Source organism: Bos grunniens, chromosome 17, assembly GCF_055505025.1.
Source record: "Bos grunniens cultivar Pamir isolate PY7600 chromosome 17, Bosgru_T2T1.0, whole genome shotgun sequence".
NCBI lineage: Eukaryota > Metazoa > Chordata > Mammalia > Artiodactyla > Bovidae > Bos > Bos grunniens.
The window spans coordinates 55,752,654-55,776,072 of record NC_141181.1 but is presented as its reverse complement, the minus strand read 5'-3'; the positions used below and the strand labels follow the sequence as shown (position 1 = coordinate 55,776,072).

At 43.3% G+C, this 23,419-nt stretch overlaps 2 protein-coding genes, 1 long non-coding RNA gene and 1 pseudogene across 24 annotated transcripts in view; 2 read left to right on the top strand and 2 right to left on the bottom strand.

The window, feature by feature from the left end:
- LOC147355456 (acyl-CoA dehydrogenase family member 10) overlaps positions 1-10,743 on the bottom strand; it is a 48,388-nt gene extending 37,645 nt beyond the window's left edge. For 2 of the 10 annotated variants that reach the window (XR_015144506.1, XM_086347807.1), the window contains exons 1-3: positions 8,509-10,743; positions 4,009-4,157; positions 2,422-2,616 (exon numbers count right to left, since the gene is read on the bottom strand). Coding sequence is in view for 8 of the 10 variants with exons in the window: in XM_086347807.1 (XP_086203933.1) it covers positions 2,422-2,616; positions 4,009-4,157; positions 8,509-8,893 (729 nt within the window). In the remaining 2 variants the exon portion in view is untranslated. Of the gene's footprint in view, positions 1-2,421; positions 2,617-4,008; positions 4,158-8,508 lie in introns of those variants that run through there. The other 8 variants (XM_086347809.1, XM_086347808.1, XM_086347813.1 and 5 more) reach the window with 8 other exon arrangements.
- Positions 4,082-20,548, top strand: LOC147355454 (uncharacterized). Of its 8 annotated transcripts, none has more exons than XR_015144527.1 (5): positions 4,082-4,178; positions 13,631-13,785; positions 16,501-16,704; positions 19,160-19,297; positions 19,667-20,548. It is a non-coding gene; the product is annotated as an uncharacterized LOC147355454 (long non-coding RNA). The 8 variants fall into 8 exon arrangements; XR_015144531.1 differs by having other exon boundaries at positions 16,468-16,704; XR_015144526.1 differs by lacking the exon at positions 19,667-20,548 and having other exon boundaries at positions 19,160-19,653.
- On the top strand, positions 14,037-16,121 carry LOC147355455 (putative ATP-dependent RNA helicase DDX5 pseudogene; annotated as a pseudogene).
- The window catches only part of ACAD10 (acyl-CoA dehydrogenase family member 10), a 51,598-nt gene continuing 43,022 nt past the window's right edge, over positions 14,844-23,419 (bottom strand). For 3 of the 6 annotated variants that reach the window (XR_015144509.1, XR_015144513.1, XR_015144507.1), the window contains one exon: positions 14,844-16,690. The gene's annotated coding sequence lies outside the window, so the exon portion shown is untranslated. Of the gene's footprint in view, positions 16,691-17,515; positions 23,394-23,419 lie in introns of those variants that run through there. The other 3 variants (XR_015144510.1, XR_015144508.1, XR_015144512.1) reach the window with 2 other exon arrangements.

The following is a 23,419-nucleotide window of genomic DNA, read 5'->3' as shown; positions in this document are numbered from 1 at the left end:
GATCACATGTTCTTTGGCAATAAAATATAATGGAAACATTTTTACTTAGAGGACCAAAATTTAAAAGCCACATTCACCTCAGCAGAAACAGAATCCTATAATATTATTGAAAAGTTTAGGAACAGCCTCCAAAGATGATGGGGATCATAGGAATGGTTATATTAGCTTTGCATGCAAGCTAAGTTACTTCAGTCATGTCCAACTCTTTGTGACCCCATGGACTGTAGCCTGTCAGGCTCCTCTGTCCATGGGATTCTCCAGGCAAGAATACTGGAGTAGATTGCCATGCCCTCCTCCAGGGGATCTGCCTGACCCAGGGATTGAACCCACATCTCTTATCTCTCCTGCATTGGCAGGTGGGTTCTTTACCACTAGCACCACTTGGGAAGCCCAGCTTTACTTCTATCAAAATATTTTTCCTCATAGCTTTAGAGGATAAAAACGTACACTCTTGCTCTTGAGGAAATAGATTTTCAACACTCCAGGTCACCTGCAGACCTGAAATATGAAAATGCATCAGAAAAAGCTGCCTGAAAGCACCTACCAGAGAGTCTGTGAAGTCTGCATAAATGAATCCATCATGTTAAAGAAGCTCACAAGTCCTTAAACACTTGAAGGACCCGGTGTGAGCCTGGCCAACTTAGTTTGTCCAGATCAAGATAATAATCCCCACTGCCGCACTGGAGGGAAGGAATCTCTGAAAATAATCTGCCAGGCACTCTGTAAAGTGCTTTGTATGTATTATAGTCTGGAATCCACACAGCCACCCTAAAGAAAGAAAATTGCTGCTCCTGAACCACAGGTGAGGAAACTGCGGTTCAGGGAATCAGAGCTACTGCCCACAGCAAGCTGCAGACAGGATCCAAATATGGCTGAGGTCCCTGAGCCCCCAAAGGGGAGGATGCTTGGAGAAAGGCTGTGCTGTGGACAAGCCAGGAAACCAAGAGTCAAAGTGGGTAAGGAGCCAGGCAAGGGTACAGAGGGAAGAGAACTCTTATCTTGACAGGCTTTGTATAAGGATGAATGAGGAGGTGGGAGGTGAAGAGAGCATTAGGCTGGGTGGTTAATTTCCCATATTTGAACTCTGAATTTCCGCTTGTCTGTTTCACCAATTTTGGGGGTTTTTTTGGCTATGCTGCATGGAATGCAGGGTATTAGTTCACTGAATAGGGATCGAACCCGCCCTCTGCAGTGGAAGCAGAGTAGGGGACTGCCAGAGAAGTCCCCTGATTAGATTTTATGTTCTAAAATATCACTATCCAATAGACATTTCTACAATGATAGAAATGCTATATTGCCCTGTCTGACACAGTAGCCACTAGCCACATGTGGCAGCTGACCACCTAATATGTGGTGAATGCATATTCCTGAGGGCAGGACTTGTGTCAGTCGCATTGAACACAGTACCCTTCATGCCTAGCCAGTGCCCGGTACATACCCACTGCTGTGAAAGAATGTGTTTTCTGACTGAAGTTTAAGTTAGTCATCTATCAATAATTTCTATCTGTCCCAGGATAATGATAATATACTTCCTTTGAGGAAAATGGGGAGTCTTTCACAGAAGTAACATCCTGGCACAGAAGACCATCTCCTGACTCAGAATCTTCTCAGGTACTTTGATAGTCTAGCCCTTCACACACCGTCCCATACGGCAGCCCCTAGTCATATGTGATGATATACATTTCAGTTGAAATAGAATTTAGTTGCTCAGTGCCACTAGTCACATTTCAAGTGTTTAACAGCCATGTGTGTGACTGGTAGCAACTATATTAGACACTTCCTTTCCTGCAGTAAGTTTGTTTGCTCAGCAATGGTCTAAGGATTAATGCCATAGAAATAGAGGGCAATGGGGTTGGTCTTTGAAAAGGTCAAAGGGCCTATTAAAAGGTGAGAGCTGATCAAAGTACATATGTTATCTGATGCTGTTGTTGTTGTTGTGTGAGTTCAGTTGTGTGGAACACTTTTCAACCCCGTAAGCTGTAGGCTGTCAGGCTTTCTGTCCATGAAATTTTCCAGGAAAGAATACTGCAATGGGTTGCCATTTCCTACTCCAGGGGCTCTTCCCGACCCAGGGATGGAACCTGCAGCCCTTGTGTCTCCTGCACTGGCAGGCAGATTCTTTACTAACTGTGCCACCTGGGAATCCCTGATATTTGATGACTAAGGTTCAAGTTCAGATAAAAGGGAGTCTCTGAAGCTGAGGGTTCACCCAGTTATCAAAGCCCATAAATAAGCTTGCTCACAGCTCAGTGATACTTTGCAAGTCCTCTTTCCCACCTATCATGTCTAATCCTAACTCAGTCAACTGTGTGAATAAACAAACCCATCCATTCAAGACCTTATGAGAGGCAGCGTTAATGCTACATCCTAAAATAAGGACAGAGACTTGATTCAGATTGTTCTGGATCCCTGTCAGCTTACCACATCAAACTGTTTCCGGTCCAAGGGCAAAAAGCTCTTCCCATTGGGAAGATAAAAATTATTGCTCAAGACTGCAGTCTGAAGGCCTTTAGCCCGAATCTGAGTTATGGCCTCAGTCATCACTGGGAACTGCTTCGCCACTCGCTCACTGGTCAGCAGAGAGAAAAAGGAGTCCACGGGCACGGAGGTCTTTGACTAAGATTGGAGGTAGGGAGAGAAGACAACCAGCCATCATTAAGAGTAAGAACAGCTTATCACCAACACAGAAAAACACATATTCCAGGCTTCCTGTCACTACCCCAGGCCTCTGGCTTGCTGCCAAAAGGAATTTTCTCTTTCAGCCTTGGTGCAGAACTTTGCATATAAGGTTGTAAAAAGTTGCTTAGAATTAGAATTATAATGGTTAGGGAATGGGGAAATTTATATCAATATTCCAGTTAAATGAATTCTTTATTTCACTCATTCATTGTCAATTTAAAAAAGATTCTGAAGACTCTAAGAGGATACATGAAACCCTAAAAGTGAATTAAGCAGATGTAGTTTAATTTTTAATGACCCAGAGATTTGATGATTCTGCATTGTCTCAGCTTCAGCATGACAAACTGAATGTCAGTTTCTGATCAATTTTTGTAATTTTAAATTCAGTCTCTGTGGGTTTTAAAACCTCTTATTTTATCATGTTTCAAAATTTGCAATGGCAAGCCTGCTATTTTATACACACATACTCATTTTACAACAGCTTTATTGAAAGACAATTCAAATATCACAGAAGTGGCCCATTTAAACTGTAAAATTCAGTGCTTTTTAATATATTCACAAAGGTGTAAAATTCTTAAGACAATCAGTTTTAGAACATTTATGTCACACAAAAAAGAAACATCATACCTAATAGCAGTCACTACCCATTCCTCTGCCTCCCTGCCCCTGATTCCCCAATACTCCCAGTCCGAGAAAATAACAATTCTATTTTCTACTTCTGTAGATTTATCTGTTCTGGGTATTTCATGTAAGTGGAATCATACAATATATAGTCTTTGGGGCTGGCTTTCTATGACTTAGCAGAATGTTTTCTATATATATATATAAATATTTATTCATTTACTTAAAATTGTGGTAAGATCACATAACATCATAGTCACTGTTTTAACCACTTTGGATAACAATAAGTACATTCATTGTTATCTAACCAAAACCACCATCCATCCACAGAACTTCACTATATTTTAAATTATATTTTGGCAATTATATTGTGAAGGTATGGGAGTTAATATAAATAAAGAGCTTAGAACAATGCATAGTTCAGAGAAAGGCTCAATGTTATCACTGCGTTAAACAAGCTTTCTGATCAAAGCCATTATGCAACAATTCCAGCTTCACATAAACAATAGCTAATATACATAATATTTTTATTTTTCATTCGTGCAGTTAAAATTGAGTACCTGGGGATGGAAGAAATAACTTAAAATCTTATAATGGGTTATTAGGTTTTCCCTTCTTCAATTTTAGTTTAACCAATTTAATGGATGAGTGTTGCAACCACTATTCTAGATGAAAGAATATTGAAATTCAAGTGTGTTTATCACTTACAATTTCAGAGCAAAGTCTCCCAAATTCTTGTAAGAAATCTTCTGTTGTTATCTCTGCTCTCATAAATTTCATCCAGGGCCCATTTTCGCCACCTGAGATCAAGGCCTTCACTATAGTTCCAGAAGGGATATGATTCTGTACCTCCCACTCTACCAAAAGTGAAACACATGGTAAGTGAAACAATATATGGACAAACAGCTGAAGTTTGGGGAACAGGGTAATTACCATACAGGTTCTGTGGCATCACTGTGGTGCCAGGTGGGATCTATTGGGAATTCAGAGAAATTCAGGAAATGGAAAATCTCAGCCTTAGAGCTCCCAGGGAACAGCCGTAATAATTTGTGTGACTGAGGGGACACTGCTGCCAAGCATCAGTCCATGCCACCAGCTTGAGATGATGCTGGACACTACATTATGAATTTTCTTCCCTGGTCTCTTATTAGCTGGTTCACATGTATTAGGTCAGGTTTCCCTGGTAGTTCAGAGATAAAGAATCCACCTACCAATGCAGGAGATGCATTTCATCCTCGGGTTGGCAAGATTCCCTGGAGAAGGGAATGGCAACCCACTCTAGTATTCTTGCCTGGGAAAATTCCATGGACAGAGGAACCTGGCCAGCTACAGTTCATGGGCTCTCAAATGAGTCGAACATGACTTAGCAACTAACCAACCACAGCAACAATATATTAGGTCACTCACATGGTCCTGGCACGTGGTATGGAAGTACATGAAGGAATAAATCAAATTCTGACAACGCTCCAAAACAAACCCTTCATTTTGTAAACTGAAGTAATCCTTCAGGGCAGTGTAGCTGGTACACTGAAACATTCAAATGGAGGTTGATGTCTTTGAAAAATAACAAAATTCCGTCCGTAAAGAGCCAAAGCAGTGGATGGATTACCATTGTGTACATGGGGAATGCTGGGATAGTGGATACTTTTTCCTGTACAAGAGGGTTTTCTCTTTCTATAATATACCTGCTCATGGGGCAAAAACATATAGCATCCATAATTATATCTAAGATATAACATACTTAACACAAAGTTTTTGTTTAATGTAGTGGCTGTGCACTGAAAATATTTCAGGCAACACTGAAAGGTATAAAAAAGAAAGCTGAATGACAAAGCAATCCCATTCTTCAGAAATCACCAACAGGACCAACTCAGTATGTCTTCTGAGAACAGCAGGTCTTTTAAAACTCAATCCAAATAATACCTCTTTAATTTTAGAACTAAAGTTAGAGCAATTTTTAGGATCTTAAGAGTTGGTAAGCATGCAAGGAAAGGGTCTCTCTCCTACACTGCTGATGGGGGTGTAAATAAGCACAACCTCTATGGAGTGCAACATGTTAAATGCACATTTACAATTGATGTAGCAATTCTGCTTCCAGGAATTTCTCCCAAAGATATATTTATAAATGTAAGCAAAGATTAGGTATACCACTGTTGGGCAACCACATACTTGTTGACTATTGCTATGGCTGCTGTTGGCTCCAATAGTAGAGCTGAATAGTACCCCTGACAGAAAAAGTTTGCTAATTTCTGAACTAGACCTATGCCTCCTGTTGTTGGTTAGTCACTAAGTGGTGTCCGACTCTTTGCAACCCAATGGACTGTAGCCTGCCAGGCTCCTCTGTCCGTGGGATTCTCCAGACAAGAATACTGGAGTGGGTTGCCATTTCCTTCTCCAGAGGATCTTCCCAACCCAGAGATTGAACCTGAGTCTCCTGCATTGGCAGGCGGATTCTTTACCACTGAGCTACCTGGGAAGCCCATGCCTACTGATATAGAAAATTTGGCAAGATATTTTACTAGGTCAGAAAAAAAGAAAGGTACATCTAACAGTTTGTATGAAAAGTGAGAGTATTAGCCGCTCAGCTGTGTCCAACTCTGTGATCCCATGGACTGTAGCACTCCCAGGGACTGAACCCAAGTCTCCTGCATTGCAGGCAGATTCTTTACAGTCTGAGTCACCAGGGAAGCCCAAACAGTTTGTATAGCATGACCCAATCAGTGTAGACACAGTATACACACACACACACACACACACACACGTTCCTGTGTATATATTGGGAATTTTTGGAAGGATAAACAAATTTTTCACAATGATAACCAATGAAGGCTAGAACTGCGGGGAAGGGGTGGAGGTGACAATAAGAAATTGGCCTTTGTATTTTTTTAAATCCAAAGTATTAAATATACTTTTAGCACCAACTATTTAATAAATATGGTTGGCATAAGTGAGTTTCTGAATAGAAAAAAATTAATTAAATCTCTATTTCTCACAATTACAAAAGTGAATTCTCAAAAGACTAAATACCCAAATCAGGAAAGAAAAGAAAAAAAAAACCTCTAAAAGTTACAAAACAATATACAACATCTTTATGAATGTCAAGGAAAGAAAGACTTCCTTAGCCTAGACACTTTACACTCAAGCCATAAAGAAAAACAGATGATTTTGATGACAAGAAAAATGAAAATCCTGGTATTACAAAAACATTATAAGATAAAAACACAAGTCAATAACAACCACAAGCCTTACTAAGTGCTCAAAAGATTCTGGGCACTGCTGAATAACATAAAAGTATGAGCAGGATTTGAAAAGGGAGAGCAGGAAGGAAGGGTAGCTTCAAGCAGAGGGAAAAGAACCTGCAAAGGCAAAGGAGTATAAACACATTTGGCAATTTTAAAGAGCATCAAGTAGTTGAAGGTAGCTGAAATGTGGGCATACATGGCAAATAGTGTGAAAAAAGGACATGAGAGCTGTTTGTGAGAGGCCCTGGAACCAGGTAAAGCTTCCAGTCTTGAAGGGAAAAAAATTGCAGGCAGTCAAGGATTTGAAGCAGGAGAGGGAAGGGAGAAGATGTGATGTGTGTTTTAGAAGGGCAGTTCTAGGGGCTGTGTGGAAGGGGTGTAAAACCCAGAGGCCAGAGGTAGAATTAGCAGTTAGGAGGCTGCTGTGATCAAGCAGGTGGGAGAATTTAGGGATATAACATGTGTAGAGGCAGTAGCAGTGGAAAGGAGAGAATAGCTTCTCAAGGTATTCTGCAAAGACTTGAGAAAATTCCTGCCAAGTGATCTTTATGTTCGCTGTAAAAGCAGAGATTCAGCTATCTGCCAAGGTTTGGTCTGGAGAAATATGATGGCTCCGAGGGGAGTTTGGAACAACCCTGTAGTAAGTTCAAGAGGAATATCAGTGGAGGAATAGAGAGCCTGAGGGCTCACTTGCAGCTGAGGTAAAAGACAAAACAAAACAAAACAAAAAATAGCCCAACGAGTTAGCAAAGCTCGGTAATTTTTCAACCAGGGGCACAGAAAACCTGACCTTGGGTTGACTTAGCATACAAAACTGCCCAATCAGCAACCACAATCTGTCAAAAGAACAGAGACCTCTGTTTGGTCCTTCCTGTTGGCTAGAATCGGAGAAGGCAATGGCACCCCACTCCAGTACTTCTGCCTGGAAAATCCCATGGATGGAGGAGCCTGGAAGGCTGCAGTCCATGGGGTCGCTGAGGGTCAGACACGACTGAGCAACTTCACTTTCACTTTTCACTTTCATGCATTGGAGAAGGAAATGGCAACCCGCTCCGGTGTTCTTGCCTGGAGAATCCCAGGGACAGGGGAGCATGGTGGGCTGCCGTCTATGGGGTCACACAGAGTCGGACACGACTGAAGTGACTTAGCAGCAGCAGCAGCAGCAGCAGTTGGCTAGAATGCACATGTGATGGCAGAAAGTGAAGCAGCCAAACCTGATCCACGAGGTGAGAGTGGAAATGGGGTGTGCTCACAGCAGAGCAACACAAGGAAAACAGCCCAGGGCCCTGATACCACAGAGCAACACACTAGCCCAAGACACACACCTGGACTTTCACGTAAAAAACACATTTAACTTCAATCTTGTTTCAGTCAATGTTTTGTTAGGTTTTCTAACACTTCAAGCCAAACAAATCAAATTAAGTCAGTTCAACTGAGTGCACAAAAAGGTAATACCAAAAGGGGCTGAAAAAGGAAGGATCAGAACCTAGAGGTTTGTCTTGTAACAAAAGCAGGTGTAGAGGGAGGTTGATGGAAGAGGAAAGGTTGTGATCACAGCGGGGAGGGCGGCAGATTTCAGCATTCACAAGTAGTTCTCTGGGAAAGGTAGTTAAATTCTACCTATAACATTGACAATAACAATGGCAGCTTGTCATTTATTGAGAATTTCAGATGAGCCAAGCACTCATTCTGCTAATCAAGTGCTTTCCATGAATGATCTCACTTAACCATCTCCTAGCACCAAAGACGTACAGACCATTAGCCCTAATTTAATGATGAGGAAACTAAGACTCAGAGAAGTGAAATCACTTGCCCAAGATCCTCAGCAGCACTACTGTTGCTTGGAATTTGATTCAAGAGCAAGAATAGCACCCACTGAGGCACACTGTCATCTCCCCTCACCACCTCCTTTCCCCCACCCCCACACACCCCAGTCTCTAAAGGTGAAGGAGAATGAAGAGCTCACCTGCAGCCACTCTCCCTGGAGAAGGAAGCAGAACTCCGCCCATGTCAAAAATCACTGCTCTGTAGGGGCCGCCTCCAGAATGTGTCCATCTCCAGGCTCCCGGGTGCCTGCCCTGGACGTGTTTCAGGAAGGCCGCCCTCCAAGCCCGCTGGAGCTGGGAGGACTGCAGAAGCTGCCTTAGGCACATGTTGGGGCCAAGGCTGTGAAGCAGAAACAGGACATGATTAGCCTTCACTGCCTCCAAGTGGACCTCCATCCTGGCACTCAGGGTGCCACCAGCACGTCTACTCTGACTTCCAACCAGCATTTCAGACACAACCAGAGCTGAACTCACTGTCTCTGCCCTCCATGACAACTCCTCAGTCTTCCAGCAAGACATCTCCATTCTGGTGCTTGGTGTGACTGGTCATTCCTCCCAAAGCTCTCCATCTACTCTCTTCGCATGATCTCACCCACAGACCTTTGCAGCAGCCTCCTAAGTGGTCCCCTTGCCTCCTCATTCAAAATTTCAAATTTGATCATGTCCTACCCCCATTTAAAATCTCCAGTGACTCTCCACTGTCCTCAAGATAAACTCCCAGCTCCTTAAGCCGCCTGAAAAGGCCCTCTGAGAACTTCTTCTTTGCTCTGGGCAGCAGCTCTCCTTTGTACTTCACCTTAGCCTGGGTGATCTCGACACTCACATCCACAGCAGCTTCACTGAACACGTGATGCCCTCCTCCTGTGGCCAGGCCTTAGCATATGCTGTTGCCCTGGACTGAATGCTCCCTTCCATCCATTACCTGGATAACTGCCCATTGTCCCTCAGGTTGTAGTTTGCCTGTCACTTCCTTTGAAACCTCTTCTGGCTACCAGAAGAGACACATGAGCAGTCTCTCCTGTACTCTCTCAGGGTGCCCTGTACTTACCTCCTCCTAGCACTCGCGATGCCACCACACTATCATCCCTCCTACAGAGCAGGGCAATGACCTCCTGATCTTCACTGCCTCTTTTCTAAACTTACTTTCAACCAGTTCGGGGAAAAAAAATAACATACACACAACAGGTACCTGTATATATAGATACATAAACATTTTCACATGAATAGACATAAATGTGGCAAAATGTTAATAATTAGTGAAAGGCACATGATGAGAGGTATATGAGAGATCATTGTACTATTATTTCAATTTTTTTATAGATCTTAAATAAAAACCTGGGAAAACAACAACAAAAAATTCTACTCGCAGCCAGTTCCACTTGAAAATGTTTAAGTTTCTCATGTGATGTCTATGGTTAAAAAACTAAGAAGCCAGTTAGAGCAAATCATTGAGGACACTGTCCTCGTCATCAAAGTGAAAGTCGCTCAGTCGTGTCTGACACTTTGCAACCCGATGGACTAAACAGTCCATGGAATTCTCCAGGCCAGAATACTGGAGTGGGTAGCAGTTTCTCCTCCTCATACTCCTGGTAATGGATAAGTCGGCAACTCTCCCATCACTGGCTTCCTTCTTCCTTCCAACTAAAGATGACGCTTCAGTTCTAGCCACGTACTCATTGCGGCTCATTTCATCATCACAGCTGTACAAAGATACAAAGTCAAGTTTACACAAAACTTAAGGTCACGAAACTGGTAATCAGGGTCTATTCCATAATCACCAACGTATCTCTACCGCCGCAACAGAGCCTGGGCTCTCAGTAAATATTTGTTAAGAGATTAGTCCGGGAGGGGGACCCAGATGGATCTCCAGTTCAGGGCACTTAACCAGCCCACCGTCCTACCTTAACAGAATCAGAAACACTGCAACTAGTGCCAACTCCCCAGGCGGATTCAGCTCTCTGAGCCTCAGCGCACTTATCTGTAAAGCGTGGCTGACACAAAGCAACTCTGCCTACAGCTGGAGCGAGATCAAACACGACAAAAAGAGACCAGAGCTCGGGTCTCTGCAGGAAGCGGGTTCCTCGGACAATCGGAGACCTAGCGGAGCCAGAGACTCCTCGCCGTCAGATAAGGCGGGCTGAGGGCACGTCCCCTCAGGCCTGAGAGCAAAACCCACTGATCCTCCTAAATAGTGTCCAAGTGCCCACGAACCCTGTGACGTGCCTCCTCCAAGTCCTCTTGGAGATCCTGAGCAGTGGGCGCGGGTTCACCTCCAAGCAAACACGGCAGTCACGTGGGCGCACCCAATCAGCGAGCCCGCTGATCCGCGCTTGCGTAACCTCAAGGGTCAGCGACGGCGGCCGGCAGGCGGCAGTGAAGGTTTTGGCTGGAAGCGTTGCACGTAGAGCCGGTGGCGCTGAGGTGGCGGCGGCGGCGGCGCTACCTGCTCCGGGGAGCTCATCCTCAAGCCTCCCCTCCCAGCCTCGCCTGAGCCCTCCGGGGCCTGCGCCGGTCGGCGCCTGCCCTGTGAGCGGTTGTCATCCACCCGGAGCTCCCAGAACACTCGCGGGTCCCCGCCGACTTCAGCTTCAGCGGCGAGTCCGCGCCTGGGCCCCGGGGCTCGTCCTCTTAGAGTCTGAGTCCGGGCAGGAGCCTCGGCGAGGGCTTTCGCCTCCGGAGGAAGCCGAGAAGTCGTTGGGATCCCTCTCACTTCCCCCATCCTCAGGAGGTCTTCCCAGGTGTCATCCCTGGGAAGTCTCCCTCAGTTCCTCCTTCCTGGTGCCTTCCCACCGGGACTGTTTATATTTGGCGCATAGGTCTCTCCAACCTGGGTCAGAGCCTAGTTGTGAGAGTTGATTTCCTCTTGGCTTTGTGAAGACGGAATACCCAGCACTCTGACGGCTCCTGGGAAGGTTTAATTAAATCCTTCCTCTTTGGAAAACTTTCCATTAAGGGGCCCTGTAGCAGTAGTTAAAACTAAAATGTCTACACGTTCTGTATCTGAGCACTGTACTAAATACTTCCTGGGCACTGTTTTCTCTAATTGTCTTCATTCAACCCTACAATTAGATGGGTGTGTGAGCCTTTTACAAACTGGGAAACTGAAGTCCTGGGATTAAGCGCCTTGCCTAGGATCATGTGTCAGATGGAATTCTACCTCAGAGAGCTGGACTTGAGAGTCTGAGCACTTCATTCCCAGTCACACAGCCTCCTCAGGGGGAATGCAGATATGGCTCTGTTCCTTGAACCTCCATCAGTTATCTAACAATAACATTCATTCAAAAAATGTAATCCAGTGTGTCTGATTTCTTCCACTTTCAGTTCAGTTCAGTCCCTCAGTCCTGCCAACTCTTTGCGACCCCATGGACTGCAGGCTTCCCTGTCCATCACCAACTCGCACGGAGCCTACTGAAACTCATGTCCATTGAGTTGGTGATGCCATCCAACCATCTTATTCTCTGTTGTCCCCTTCTCCTCCCGCCTTCAGTCTTTCCCAGCATCAGGGTTTTTTCCAATGAGTCAGCTCTTCGCATCAGGTGGCCAAAGTATTGGAGTTTCAGCTTCAACATCAGTGCTTCCAATGAATATTCAGGACTGATTTATTTTAGGATGGACTGGTTAGATCTCCATGCAGTCCAAGGGACTCTCAAGAGTCTTCTCCAACACCACAGTTCAAAAGCATCAATTCTTGGGCGCTCAGCTTTCATTATAGTCCAACTCTCACATCCATACATGACCACTGGAAAAACCAGAGCCTTGACTAGATGGACCTTTGTTGGCAAAGTAACATCTCTGTTTTTTAATACGCTGTCAAGGTTGGTTATAACTTTCCTTCCAAGGAGTGAGCATCTTTTAATTTCACGGCTGCAGTGATTTTGGAGCCCAAAAAAACTAAAATCTGCCACCGTTTCCCCATCTATGTACCATGAAGTGATGGGACCAGATGCCATGATCTTACTTTTCTGAATGTTGAGCTTTAAGCCAACTTTTTCACTCTCCTCTTTCACTTTCATCAAGAGGCTCTTTAGTTCTTCCTCGCTTTCTGCCATAAGGGTGGTGTCATCTGCATATCTGAGGTTATTGATATTTCTCCTGGCAATCTTAATTCCAGCTTGTGCTTCATCCAGCCTGGCATTTCACATGATGTGCTCTTCCACTTTGGCATGTTTTAAAGACTCAACTGAGCAGCTCTGTGTTTTCAGAGCTTTTTCTCTTTGTGACTAGTGTTCCACTGTGTGGATGAACATCATTTACTATTCATTGATTTACTGGACGTTTGGGTTTCTGATTTTGGCTGTTTGAATAAAACTGTTAACAGCATTTGTGTAAAAGTAAAAAAAAAAAAATACTTTTTGAGAACCCACTCTCTGTTGGAGTTTTAGTTGTGTGTGGAAAGGGATGCCTTGCTTTAATGGCACCAGCAGTTCACTCAATTCGTGGAGACAAATGAAGTAAACACTTACAGAATAAATGTAGAACTGCAGCTGTGACAAATGTGGTGAAGGAAGGGAAGATAGTTTTTAGACAGCTGTTAGGAGAGGATATGTTTGATTTGGGGAGGGGGCCTGGGCCTGGTGATGTGGGGAACTTCCCTGAGTGTGTGAATTTTGGAGCCATTAATTAAAAGACTGAATATGATTTAATAGGCTACTGAGTTTTGAAAGTCAACTAAGTTGACATAAGCCACATATACACTTCTACATGGGTCAGTCATTGATTCATTATTCAACAAATCTTTAAATAGCTTCCAATATGTGCTAGGCACTGTGATGTAACTGCTGAGGATACAGTGCTGGGCAAAACAGGCATGATCTCCACTCTGATAAAGCCTATAATCACAGATTTAGGGTGTGATGGCATAAGGCTAACCCAAGGTGTTTAAGACTACCCTAAAAGTTTTTTAAAGTTTCGATTATTAGTGGACTTTAGCCTTCATTTGAGGTCCAACACAGAGTGTCACTCTACAAGTGTTACTGAAATGTTGGTTCATCTGAGCATGATCACTGTCAAAGCTCTTATCTCCTTCATTTGCTTTAAAGTGCATGATTTTCACTAGAATTGCCCTGTGTTTCTGAGTTTATTGCCCTGGGCATTAGTTGACTGTCAGGTACAGCAGGAGCCCCAGAGGTGAGTGAGAGGACTACTGCCAAGGCATCTTATAGTCTTGAGGGAGGGCAGAAGAGAGAAAAGGGAAACCTGTGGATGGATACAGTGAGAGTGGATTTATCAGGTATTAATCATTCATGTATTCTTTTGTCGGAGAAATGTCTGAAGAGGAGATCCAAAAGAAGACACTAGCTTCAGTTGTAGCCTGTTAGAAGGGAAGTCACCAGGGGAGAAAGCAACAATCATACATCAGCATCTTGGTCGTCGAGAAATGACAGATGTGATCATTGAGACCATGAAGGCCAACCCAGGTATGCTTTCCAGAACCCTAGGCTATCTTCTGTAAGGTAAACCCATGGTTGCATGTGTTGGAGTGGTGTTCAGTGAGCCTGTGATTAAGACCTCTAGCATACTTAGCTTTTACTGCCTATGTTCCTTACATGAAACTGTCAGGGTGGATTTCAGTTTCTCTAAATATTTCTTCTAAATTACTCGTAACAAGCTAGGTTGACAACTCTCCTCAGTGAGGAGAGCTACTTAGCACGTAGGTCTGTGGCAATTCATGTTGAATCCAGGTAAGCACAGTGTGAGTCCCTGCCCCCGACCCCCTCCCCAGCTCACTCCATCCAGGGGAGTTGATGTGTATTGCATCTCCAGTGTGAGGAACTGGCAGGTTTGGTTTTCAAACTTAATAGTCCTGAATATTTGTCTCAATTAGGAGTATATGATAGAAGACACCTGCTTTCTTATGGTATTTCTAAACATAAGAGCCATCTCTGCGTTTGAAGGTGTTAATGAAATTTTTTTATGGGGCAGAGACCACTTTTAAGTTGAGATTTCCCCATAACTCCACTGTTCTGTGATATAGTTCTTAACATAAGACATCACAATTTCTCTGGGACCACAATGGAGGTGAACACCATCCCCATTTTCTAATTTGAATTCATTTCTGTCTGAGAACATCTCCATCAGAACCCCTTTACTTTCACAGCTTAAAATCTTCCTGACAGCTGTGGCAAACTCCAGTTCTCATTGTGTCCCGTAGGATGCTGTTTCCTATAGATGGCCTGAATTGCACAGGATAAAGAGAGTTAATACTTAAATTTCTGCCCTCTCACTCTTTTTTAAAATTCAAGTGATTTAAACCACTTTTAAAGAAATATTGCAAGGCATTTAATTTGGATCTGTGAAAACAAAAATTTTGTCCAAGTTAAAGGCTTATGGAGACCTTTTTCATTCTGAAGAACCATGCATTGGTTGACTGATTCTTTTCTTTAGATAATTATGTCCACTGGCTGGCTGCAAGTAAAACAGATGAAAACTAGTACAGTATGAGGGTGATAGTTGCCCAAAGGAGAAAATAGATACCTTATAGTTAAAAGTAAGATATTTTATTAGTAATTACTAAATACCTATATCTACTGCTTTTTACTATTCCAAGTGTCCATCAACTGGATAAAGACAAATGGATAAAGAGGGTATGGGTGTGTGTGTGCATGTTCATGTACACACACACACATACACATATACACACAATGGAATATTACTCAGCCATAAAAAAGAATGAAATATTGCATTTGCAGCAACACGTATAGACCTAGAGATTATCATACTAAGTGAACTAAGTCAGACAGAAAAAGACAAATATATATCACTCATATGTGGAATCTAAAAAATAATACAGGTGAATTTATTTACAAAACAAACAGATAGACATAGAAAACAAACGTATGGTGCAAACTACAACATTGTTCCAATTCTGGATATGTGTCATGATGTAAAATCTATGAAAAATGTATTTGCCTAATGGAAGAGATCACGAGTGACGAGAATAAAACCATTTTTTTCTGTTGAAATCCAAATAGGATGCCATGTACTTACTAGAAAAATGAGGAGAAAAAGGTGGCCTGTCATGAGTATCCATGGTGACATGAGTCAACAGGAATGTGACTAGGTTGTAATGAATTTAAACATGGAAGAACTCCTATTCGGATTGCTACAAATGTGGCCTCCAGAAGGCTAGATGTGGAAGATAGGAAATTTGTCATCAATTTTAACTACCCTAACTCCTCAGAGGATTATCTTCATCGAATTGGAAGAACACTCACAGTACCAAAACAGGCACAGCATACACTTATTTTACACCTAATAACATAAAGCAAGTGAGTGACCTTATCTCTGTGCTCCCTGAAGCTAATCAAGCAGTCAATCCCAAGTTGCTTCAGTTGGTTAGAAACAGTTTCAGATCATTTCAGAGGCAGGGGAGACATGCAGGCTGAGTGTCACAACAGATACTCTGTAGGCAAAACAGATGGACTGAATCCCTTTAGAGACCAAGAAAATTATAAAAGGGGTTACACTAGTCTACTTAAGAGAGATTTGGGAGCAGAAACTCAGAATGTGGTTTATATTTGCTACAAATTACACCAGGGGGAGCTTTGGCAGTAATTTTGTGCCTGCTGGTATACAGACCAGTTTTAGAACTAGTAATCCAACAGGGACTTAGAATGGCTATGATACCATTCAGCAATATGGGAGTAATGTTCCATATATGCACCATGGTGTGAACCAGCAAGTATTTGCGTATCCTGCTACTGCAGCTGAGCCTATATTTGGTTATCCAGTGCAAACAGGATATTCTCAATAAGACTTCAGAAGTATGTGTAAACATCTGTTTTTTCATAATTGCTCTTTATATTATATGTTATCAGACAAGATAGTTATTTAAGAAAAGAAACATGGGAAATGCAGAAATGACTGCAGCAGTGATTATGATGCACTTTTTTGCTATTTAAGTTGGATATTTCTCTACATTCCTAAAACAGTTTTTAAGGGTTTTTTTGTACTAAAAAGGGCAAGCAGTGTTTTCCCCAAAGTTAAGTGTACAGTGATTTGAAATACAATAAATGAAGGCAATGTGTGACATTCCAATAAAAAATATTTGAAGATTAAAAAAATATTTTTCTCTATCAAACTTTATTCTTCTGACTCAGTTTTCATCTGATTGGAATCCTGCTAATTTTTAGTTTCTGAAAGATGAGCTGAAAGCTGCAATGGAAGAAAGTCTTCAGAAGCATCCCCCATTGCACCGAGAAGTAAAGGTCAAAGTAAAGAAGGTGTAAACACTGCTCCCGATTCTCCATCCAGGCAGCTTCCAGACCAGATTTCCTTCTTCAGTGGAAACCTCTCAGTTGAAACAGTTCACATATTATGCATCTATTCAAGACAAGGTGAGAAAAACAGTTTCCTTTTGAGTTTGCCTATTTTTTGACATTGGGCAGAGAAAGTGCTCTTGCCCTGAAGGGAAGTGGATATTTTAAGCTTTGAGGAATAGAACAATATTTTGTGTGTTAAAAAATTCCCTGGTGTTTTATATTTAGCTAAATCTTGTAGATTGGGTCAAAGCTTCTTACAAAAGTAACATAGATACACCTGAGAAAATACCTGGGAAAATATTCTGAGAAGGTAGGCATGCAGGTGATTGGGAAAAGTTGAAAGGAAGCGATACAGGAGATAGATGGGCTCCAGGTTAGACATTTACAGCTGGCCTCCCGTTTGCATTTCATGGGGCACGAAGAGGTGGGCTTCGGGCTGGATACTTATAACTGTTAGCATTTTGTGAGACAAGAGATAGGTGGTCTCCAGTTAAGTTATTTACAATCAGCCTCTTGTTTGCCCTCCGAAATGGAAGTAACAACAGAAACAGGGTAAATCGTCAGTTTGTCTCTTATAAACACCTTAATTTTTTTTTTTTCCATCTATTTAATTTTAGCTATTTTGGTGATTGTGTAGTGATACTTCATTATGACTTTATTATGTATTTCTTTTATGATTAATGAATTTGAACACCTTTTTTCCAACTGTCCATTTGGATATCCTCATTTGTGAAGTGCTTATTGAAATGTTTTGCTGAGGGTTTTTTTTTTTTTCTTACTGATTTTGAAAGGTTGTTGTTGAATCACGTGAATACACCGGGATTCTTGGCCCCCGGAGGAGAAGAATTCAATCCGGGGCCAGAGACGAGGCCTGATGGCTCAGAGCTTTTGTGTAATAAAGTTTTATTGAAGTATAAAGGAGATAGAGAAAGCTTCTGACATAGGCATCAGAAGGGGGTAGAAAGAGTACCCCTAAACACCTTAAGGTCATAGTCCTGGCTATACCTATAGTCAAGGTTATAATCATGACAAGGACAAAGAGGGGCAAAACCTTGTTTGAGTAAAGGATTAAGGGATCTCCTTCCCTTCCTCTTTTGAGACAAGGGAGACACTACACATGCCAGAAAAGCTCCTTGTGGGTCAGAAGTCAGGGGACAATGCCAGGCCATAATGAGTCTTGCTCCTCCCAGATGCCTTCACTTTGAGATCCATCTTGGCTGAGGGGTATGAGTGTACCCTTAAGGGAGTGTCCCAGGTTAGGTCAGGTGTGGAAAAAGAAACCAGATAATTGAACTGGAGGAAGACAAAGACCTGGAAGAACTGACCTATATAAATGACTTAACCACCTCTTTATTGCTCTCCTCCTCATTGGGGGGATGCACGCACCCTTCGTCTCCGGGTGTGCATCTCTGCCTTGCTTCTGTCTTAACTAAGCAAACCATTTCTCTATGTGCTCTCCCACTTGTTGTACTACGCCTGTAATAATAAACTTTGTATCTACATTTACAGTTTCTGCCTCTGTGATAAATGCACTGGCGGCAAAGATCCAGGGAAAAATTGCTTCTAGCCTGTAGCCCTTGCTGGTCTGGTAGCTGGGATTCCTGGTTTTCATTCAGGCTACCCAGGTTCAATACCTGGGCAAGGAATTAAGATCTTGCTTCATGCCACTGCTTACTGCTGCCTTGCTGAGATCAGAAGGAAGATAAAAAAGAAAAGAAAAATTATAAGTGATCCATTACATCGTTGTAGTCTCATATTCCCACCAAGCCTTTACTAAAGAAGCTTGTAGGTCAGTTAATTGATTGCAGTTTCATCATGTCTTTCAATTCCTTTCTGTGGTCCAAACAAGGCTTGCTGGAGGCCAAAGGAAAGGAAGGGTTTGGCTTGGTAATCAATAAGCTGGGCCACCAGCTCCTTGGATATTGGTAGCCGACCTCTTTAGAAGCCTTTAAAGAGGACAGTCCTTGTCCTGCCTTGCTTGCTTGGTCCCCACTGGGACACAGGATACTCAGGTAGCCATTTTGGATCACAGCTGTTGAAGTGAGTTTGCAGCATTTCAAAAGCAAATTGCATTGTAGGGGGCTTTTCTTTCCCCTCTATTCCAGCTATTCCAACCCAGCAACACTTTCTGTAATCTTCAGAATCACATCCTCAAGGTTCAGAATTCTCTTTCTTATACTTAATTTTTGGAGAAGGCAATGGCACCCCACTCCAGTACTCTTGCCTGGAAAATCCCATGGACAGAGGAGCCTGGTGGGCTGCAGTCCATGGGGTCGCTAAGAGTCAGACACGACTGAGTGACTTCCCTTTGACTTTTCACCTTCATGCATTGGAGAAGGAAATGGCAACCTACTCCAGTGTTCTTGCCTGGAGAATCCCAGGGACAGGGGAACCTGGTGGGCTGCCGTCTATGGGGTCGCACAGAGTTGGACATGACTGAAGTGACTTAGCAGCAGCAGCAGCATACTTAATTTTAGAACACAGATCATGTGTTTTTATGTAACTAACTGAGGTCTTACCTCCTTGGCAGAACCTTTGGATTTATTTAATATGTCGCCACATAGGATGTGGACGATATGTGAGTCAACATGCCTATAAGCACTTAGAGGAGACCAGCACACGTATGCCATGCAGCCCACCAACCATCGAGTCTGGGACTACACTGGAGGTGAACACCACTCTCATTTTCTAATTTGGATTCATTATGTCTGAAAACATCTCCCTCAGAACTTTCTCTCAGCCTTCTCACAGCTTGAAATCTTCCTGACAGCTGTTGCAAACTCCAGTTCTCATGGTGCCCCATAGGGTGCTGTTTCCTATGAATGGCCTGCATTACACAGGATAAAGAGAGTTAATGCTACACTCCTGCCCACTCATTTTTTTTAATTCAAATGATTTAAACCACTTTTTAAAGAAATATTGCATGGCATTTAATTTGGATCTGTAAAAACAAAATTTTTGTTCAAGTTAAAGGTGTAATTATGGAGACTTTTCATTCTGAAGAAACATACCTTGGTTGACCCATTCTTTTCTTTAGGTAATTATTTCTGTCGACTGGTTTCAAGTTAAACAGATAGAAAAATAGTACAGTATGAACGTGAGGGTGACACTTGGCAGGAGGAGAAAATAGATGCCTTACAGTTAGAGGTAAGATATTTTATTAGTAATTACTATTTAGTCTACTATTAGTTATTAGTAATAACTAACAGTTATTACTATTAGTCTACCTATGTCTACTGCTTTTTACTATTCTAACTTGGAAGGTTGTTTGGGCTTTTAATTTTGCCATTTGCCCTGCGTGTTAGCTTTTGTTTTTAAGATCTATATTGCTCTGAAGGATTATTAAAATATTTTTATTCCATCTCACTTTCGTCTTTGAAAGCTTAGGTTTCCTTGAGTCTTATTACTTTCAGTGCCACCTCAGTTGTCTCAAGTTCAGCATCAGGGTTGTCCTCTGTAGCTGTGATAAAACTGGAGATAAGAATCTTCCTGTTGGCACCACAGTGGCAGTTGGAAATTGAGCAGACTTGGTCAGGATGGGGAATCTCCGAAGCATCCTTCCATGCCGAGAAGCTTTTTCACATATATTGGGCTGGAGTTTATGAACTGGACCCTTATACAGATGAAGTCATTTGGGGGTATTCATATAATTAAACAACAAAATTAGCACAGTCTGATTTTTCTCACTGAAGTAATTCCCATCTACTATAAAATTGATGTGTAAATTTTATGTTAAGGGAGGAATAGTTTAACATGAGGCCTATTTTATATAAATTTCAGAATGATGGTTTTAATAAATACCTTAACCATAGGAGGAAGTGGACATTTGAAACTTGATCAACTCCAGACTTTTAAGGTCAGTGGAATGGCCTAAAATAGGGTTGTTGTTACCATTAATAAATTGTATTAATCTGAAAAAGTTCAAATCTTTAATGTTAAAGTTTTAAAGTTTTTAGACTAAGTAACTATAACGTATTAAGTATGTTTATTCAGTGAATATTTATTGGGAGTTATTCTCCGTGTGCTGGGAACTCAGCACTGAATAGACTCGGTGCTGTCAGAGTGCACATTCTAGTGACACACGCACATTTTCCCAGTTGTCCTTTCTTTCTGTTACCCTTTCATTCTCTTCTCTAGCCTGCAAACATGATTAGATTGCTTCCAGTCTCCTGGAACAGTTTCCAGAATGCAGATGTGACTTGTCATCTCTCATAGTCATGTCCATTGATTGAGCTCAGCTAGACAGGGCTTGCTCATGTTGCACAGTAAAGGCACCTGGGGCCACGGGTGCAAGGTGGCTTCTTCACTCATATGTCTGACACCACATAGTTGCTTGGGTCTCCTGACTCTATGGCAGGCTCAGGCTAGTCTGACCTCTCACATGACAGCTGATTTCCCCAGAGAGTTCCACAATACCAGGGAGAAGCTGTAAGACTTCTAAGATCTAGCTTTAGATTTTGCCACCAAATTCCATTGATCAGCATGAGTCATAGGCCCCATCCAGGTTCACAGAGAGGGAGGAGAGCCTCCACTCCTGCCTGAGAGGAGCAGCAAAGAATTAGCAGCCACCTTTCCTCTACCACACTACTGTCATGATTGTTGTAAGAACCAAGTTAGATTATTCTTTCAACCACTCAACAAATTTTTAGTGAACACCTGCGATGAGCCAGGTACTGTTCTAGGGCTGAGGACACAGTGGGAATCAAACTCAGTAAAGATCTCTCTCTCATGGAGCTGGTATTCTGGTTGGCATAGAAAATCAGTCAGATACACAAGACAACCTCAGACTGCAGTCGTAAGTGCAAATGAAAAAAACAGGATCCAGAGAGTACCGAATAGGGGGAAGACAGAGAAGGCTAGCTCTGTGCTGTTGTAAGGAGGAACAGCTCCCGCCTCCGGGGAGAGACTGCTGCTGGTTTAATGAAGCCAGTATCAGGGATACTCAGGTCTCTCCATTCACTCAGGGAAAGAGTCCTTACGCAAAGCCACTATTCTCGTGTCAGAGTCTCTGCTCCCAGAGCCAAGCAGTGGCCTCAGGGAGTACAGAGGGGAAATTTCCCCTGAGGTTAAGGAAGCTGATCTCTCAGGGAGGGAGCTGAGGTCACTTTAGTCACTTCAGCCAAGGTGAAGGTGAAGGCAAGGACACCTGTCCAAGCTCTTCCTTGCCCAAGAGCTGTCCCAACATGGCTTGACCCTGGCTTAGGACTCCAGTCACTCTGGGCCAGGGTCTGGGACCTCAGACAAGATCAAGGCATGAAGCAAAGCCCAGAACTTAGTTGATGCCAGGGCCTGAGATTTCAGGGCAGCAGGGCCCAGGGAGGGCTGGCTCGGCTCAGTGGCCAAGAGTCGAGACAAGAATCAGGATGAATCTGGATCTTTTAATCACATTGCCCCATTTGTGTCACGTGGGACAAAGGACTTCCCCTGCCCACACCTTCATTTCCTCATCTGTTGAGCAGGAATCACTGTAATACCCCTCACAGAGGGGCACGTGAGAGGCTTCCAGGTGTTGCCTTGAGCCTCACGGAGCGAGCATGCAAGGCAGTGACCATAATGGTAGTGCGTGGGTGACACAAGAAGAACTGGGCAGTCTAGGTCCACTAGGGGTCACTTTCTTAGGCTCAAATTTGGCATTTCAGCACAATGCCTCCCCAACCATCACGGCAGAATCTGAGCTGTGCACCTGCGGTAAAATGCTCTGGGCCTTCAGGAAGAGAGTGTGGGTGAACACCAGCCAGGTTCTTTGGAAATGTGTGGGTTCACATTAGTTGGTTGACCATCAGTCTGGAGGGAAAAGACACCTCTGTTTCTTCTTGCAGGAGGGCTGGGAAGTGGGTGACAGGTAGTTTCCAGTGGCAGGAACAGGTGTGGCAGGAAGAGTTCAGGCTGGAAGCCAGGCAGACCCCAGTTCAAGCTGGACTGGGCCACACCCTGCCCACATGCTCCCCTCTCTGAGAATCGACCTCGCCTCCTGCTGAACGTGGAGGAGTGTGAAGCCCATGGGGAGAAGCAGAGATAACACCCATGGAGGAGGGAGGAGGGCCTGGCCCACAGTCTGCAACCACTCTGAGCATCTGTTCCATTGCCACCCTGAGTGCAGGTTCAGGATTCACAGCTTCACACCCACAGCTTCCCTGAAGCACTTGAAGGGGGAGGTCAGCTACAGGGGTGGGTGAGCCCGACTAACCTCGTACTGTTTCCTCCTCCTGACCAGGATGTCAGCACCTGGTCCCGAGAGGATGACCCACCCAAATTTGGGTTATGTACTCAACACAGATAGTTGAGTATTTCTGAACTATATTCTGGTCACAGGCCAGTATGATGCTGTTGTGACCACATTCTTGTCAGTCTTAATCTTGTGTCCTATCGTTTCTCTTCACCAAGGTCTTTAAGTCTGGGAGTGATGAGTTTTCATGTGTGCTTTTGAGGGGTCCCTCTAGGGACAGCATGGAAAATCGGTCCTAGAGAGGAGGACAGGCTGCAACAGCAGAGAGCTCACGTGAGAAATGATGAAGGCCTGAGCAGAAGCAACAGGGCTGGCTGGGAGGGAGAGCATGGAGGCAGACTTGACAGGCCGCTGGGTGGAGACGAGGCAGAGGAGGAGTGAAAGATGTGTGAGGCTGCAGCTGACATACTGCATCAGGCTGAAGTGTGAGCTTTTGTTCTCCACTCCTTGTGTATGACAGAATGTTCACAAAGTCTCTGAGACATATTTTCTTCTTCTTTGTTCCCAAAGCTCATTTCCAAAATAACATTTTAGCAATCTGTGTTTCGGATATTGAAACAAAGA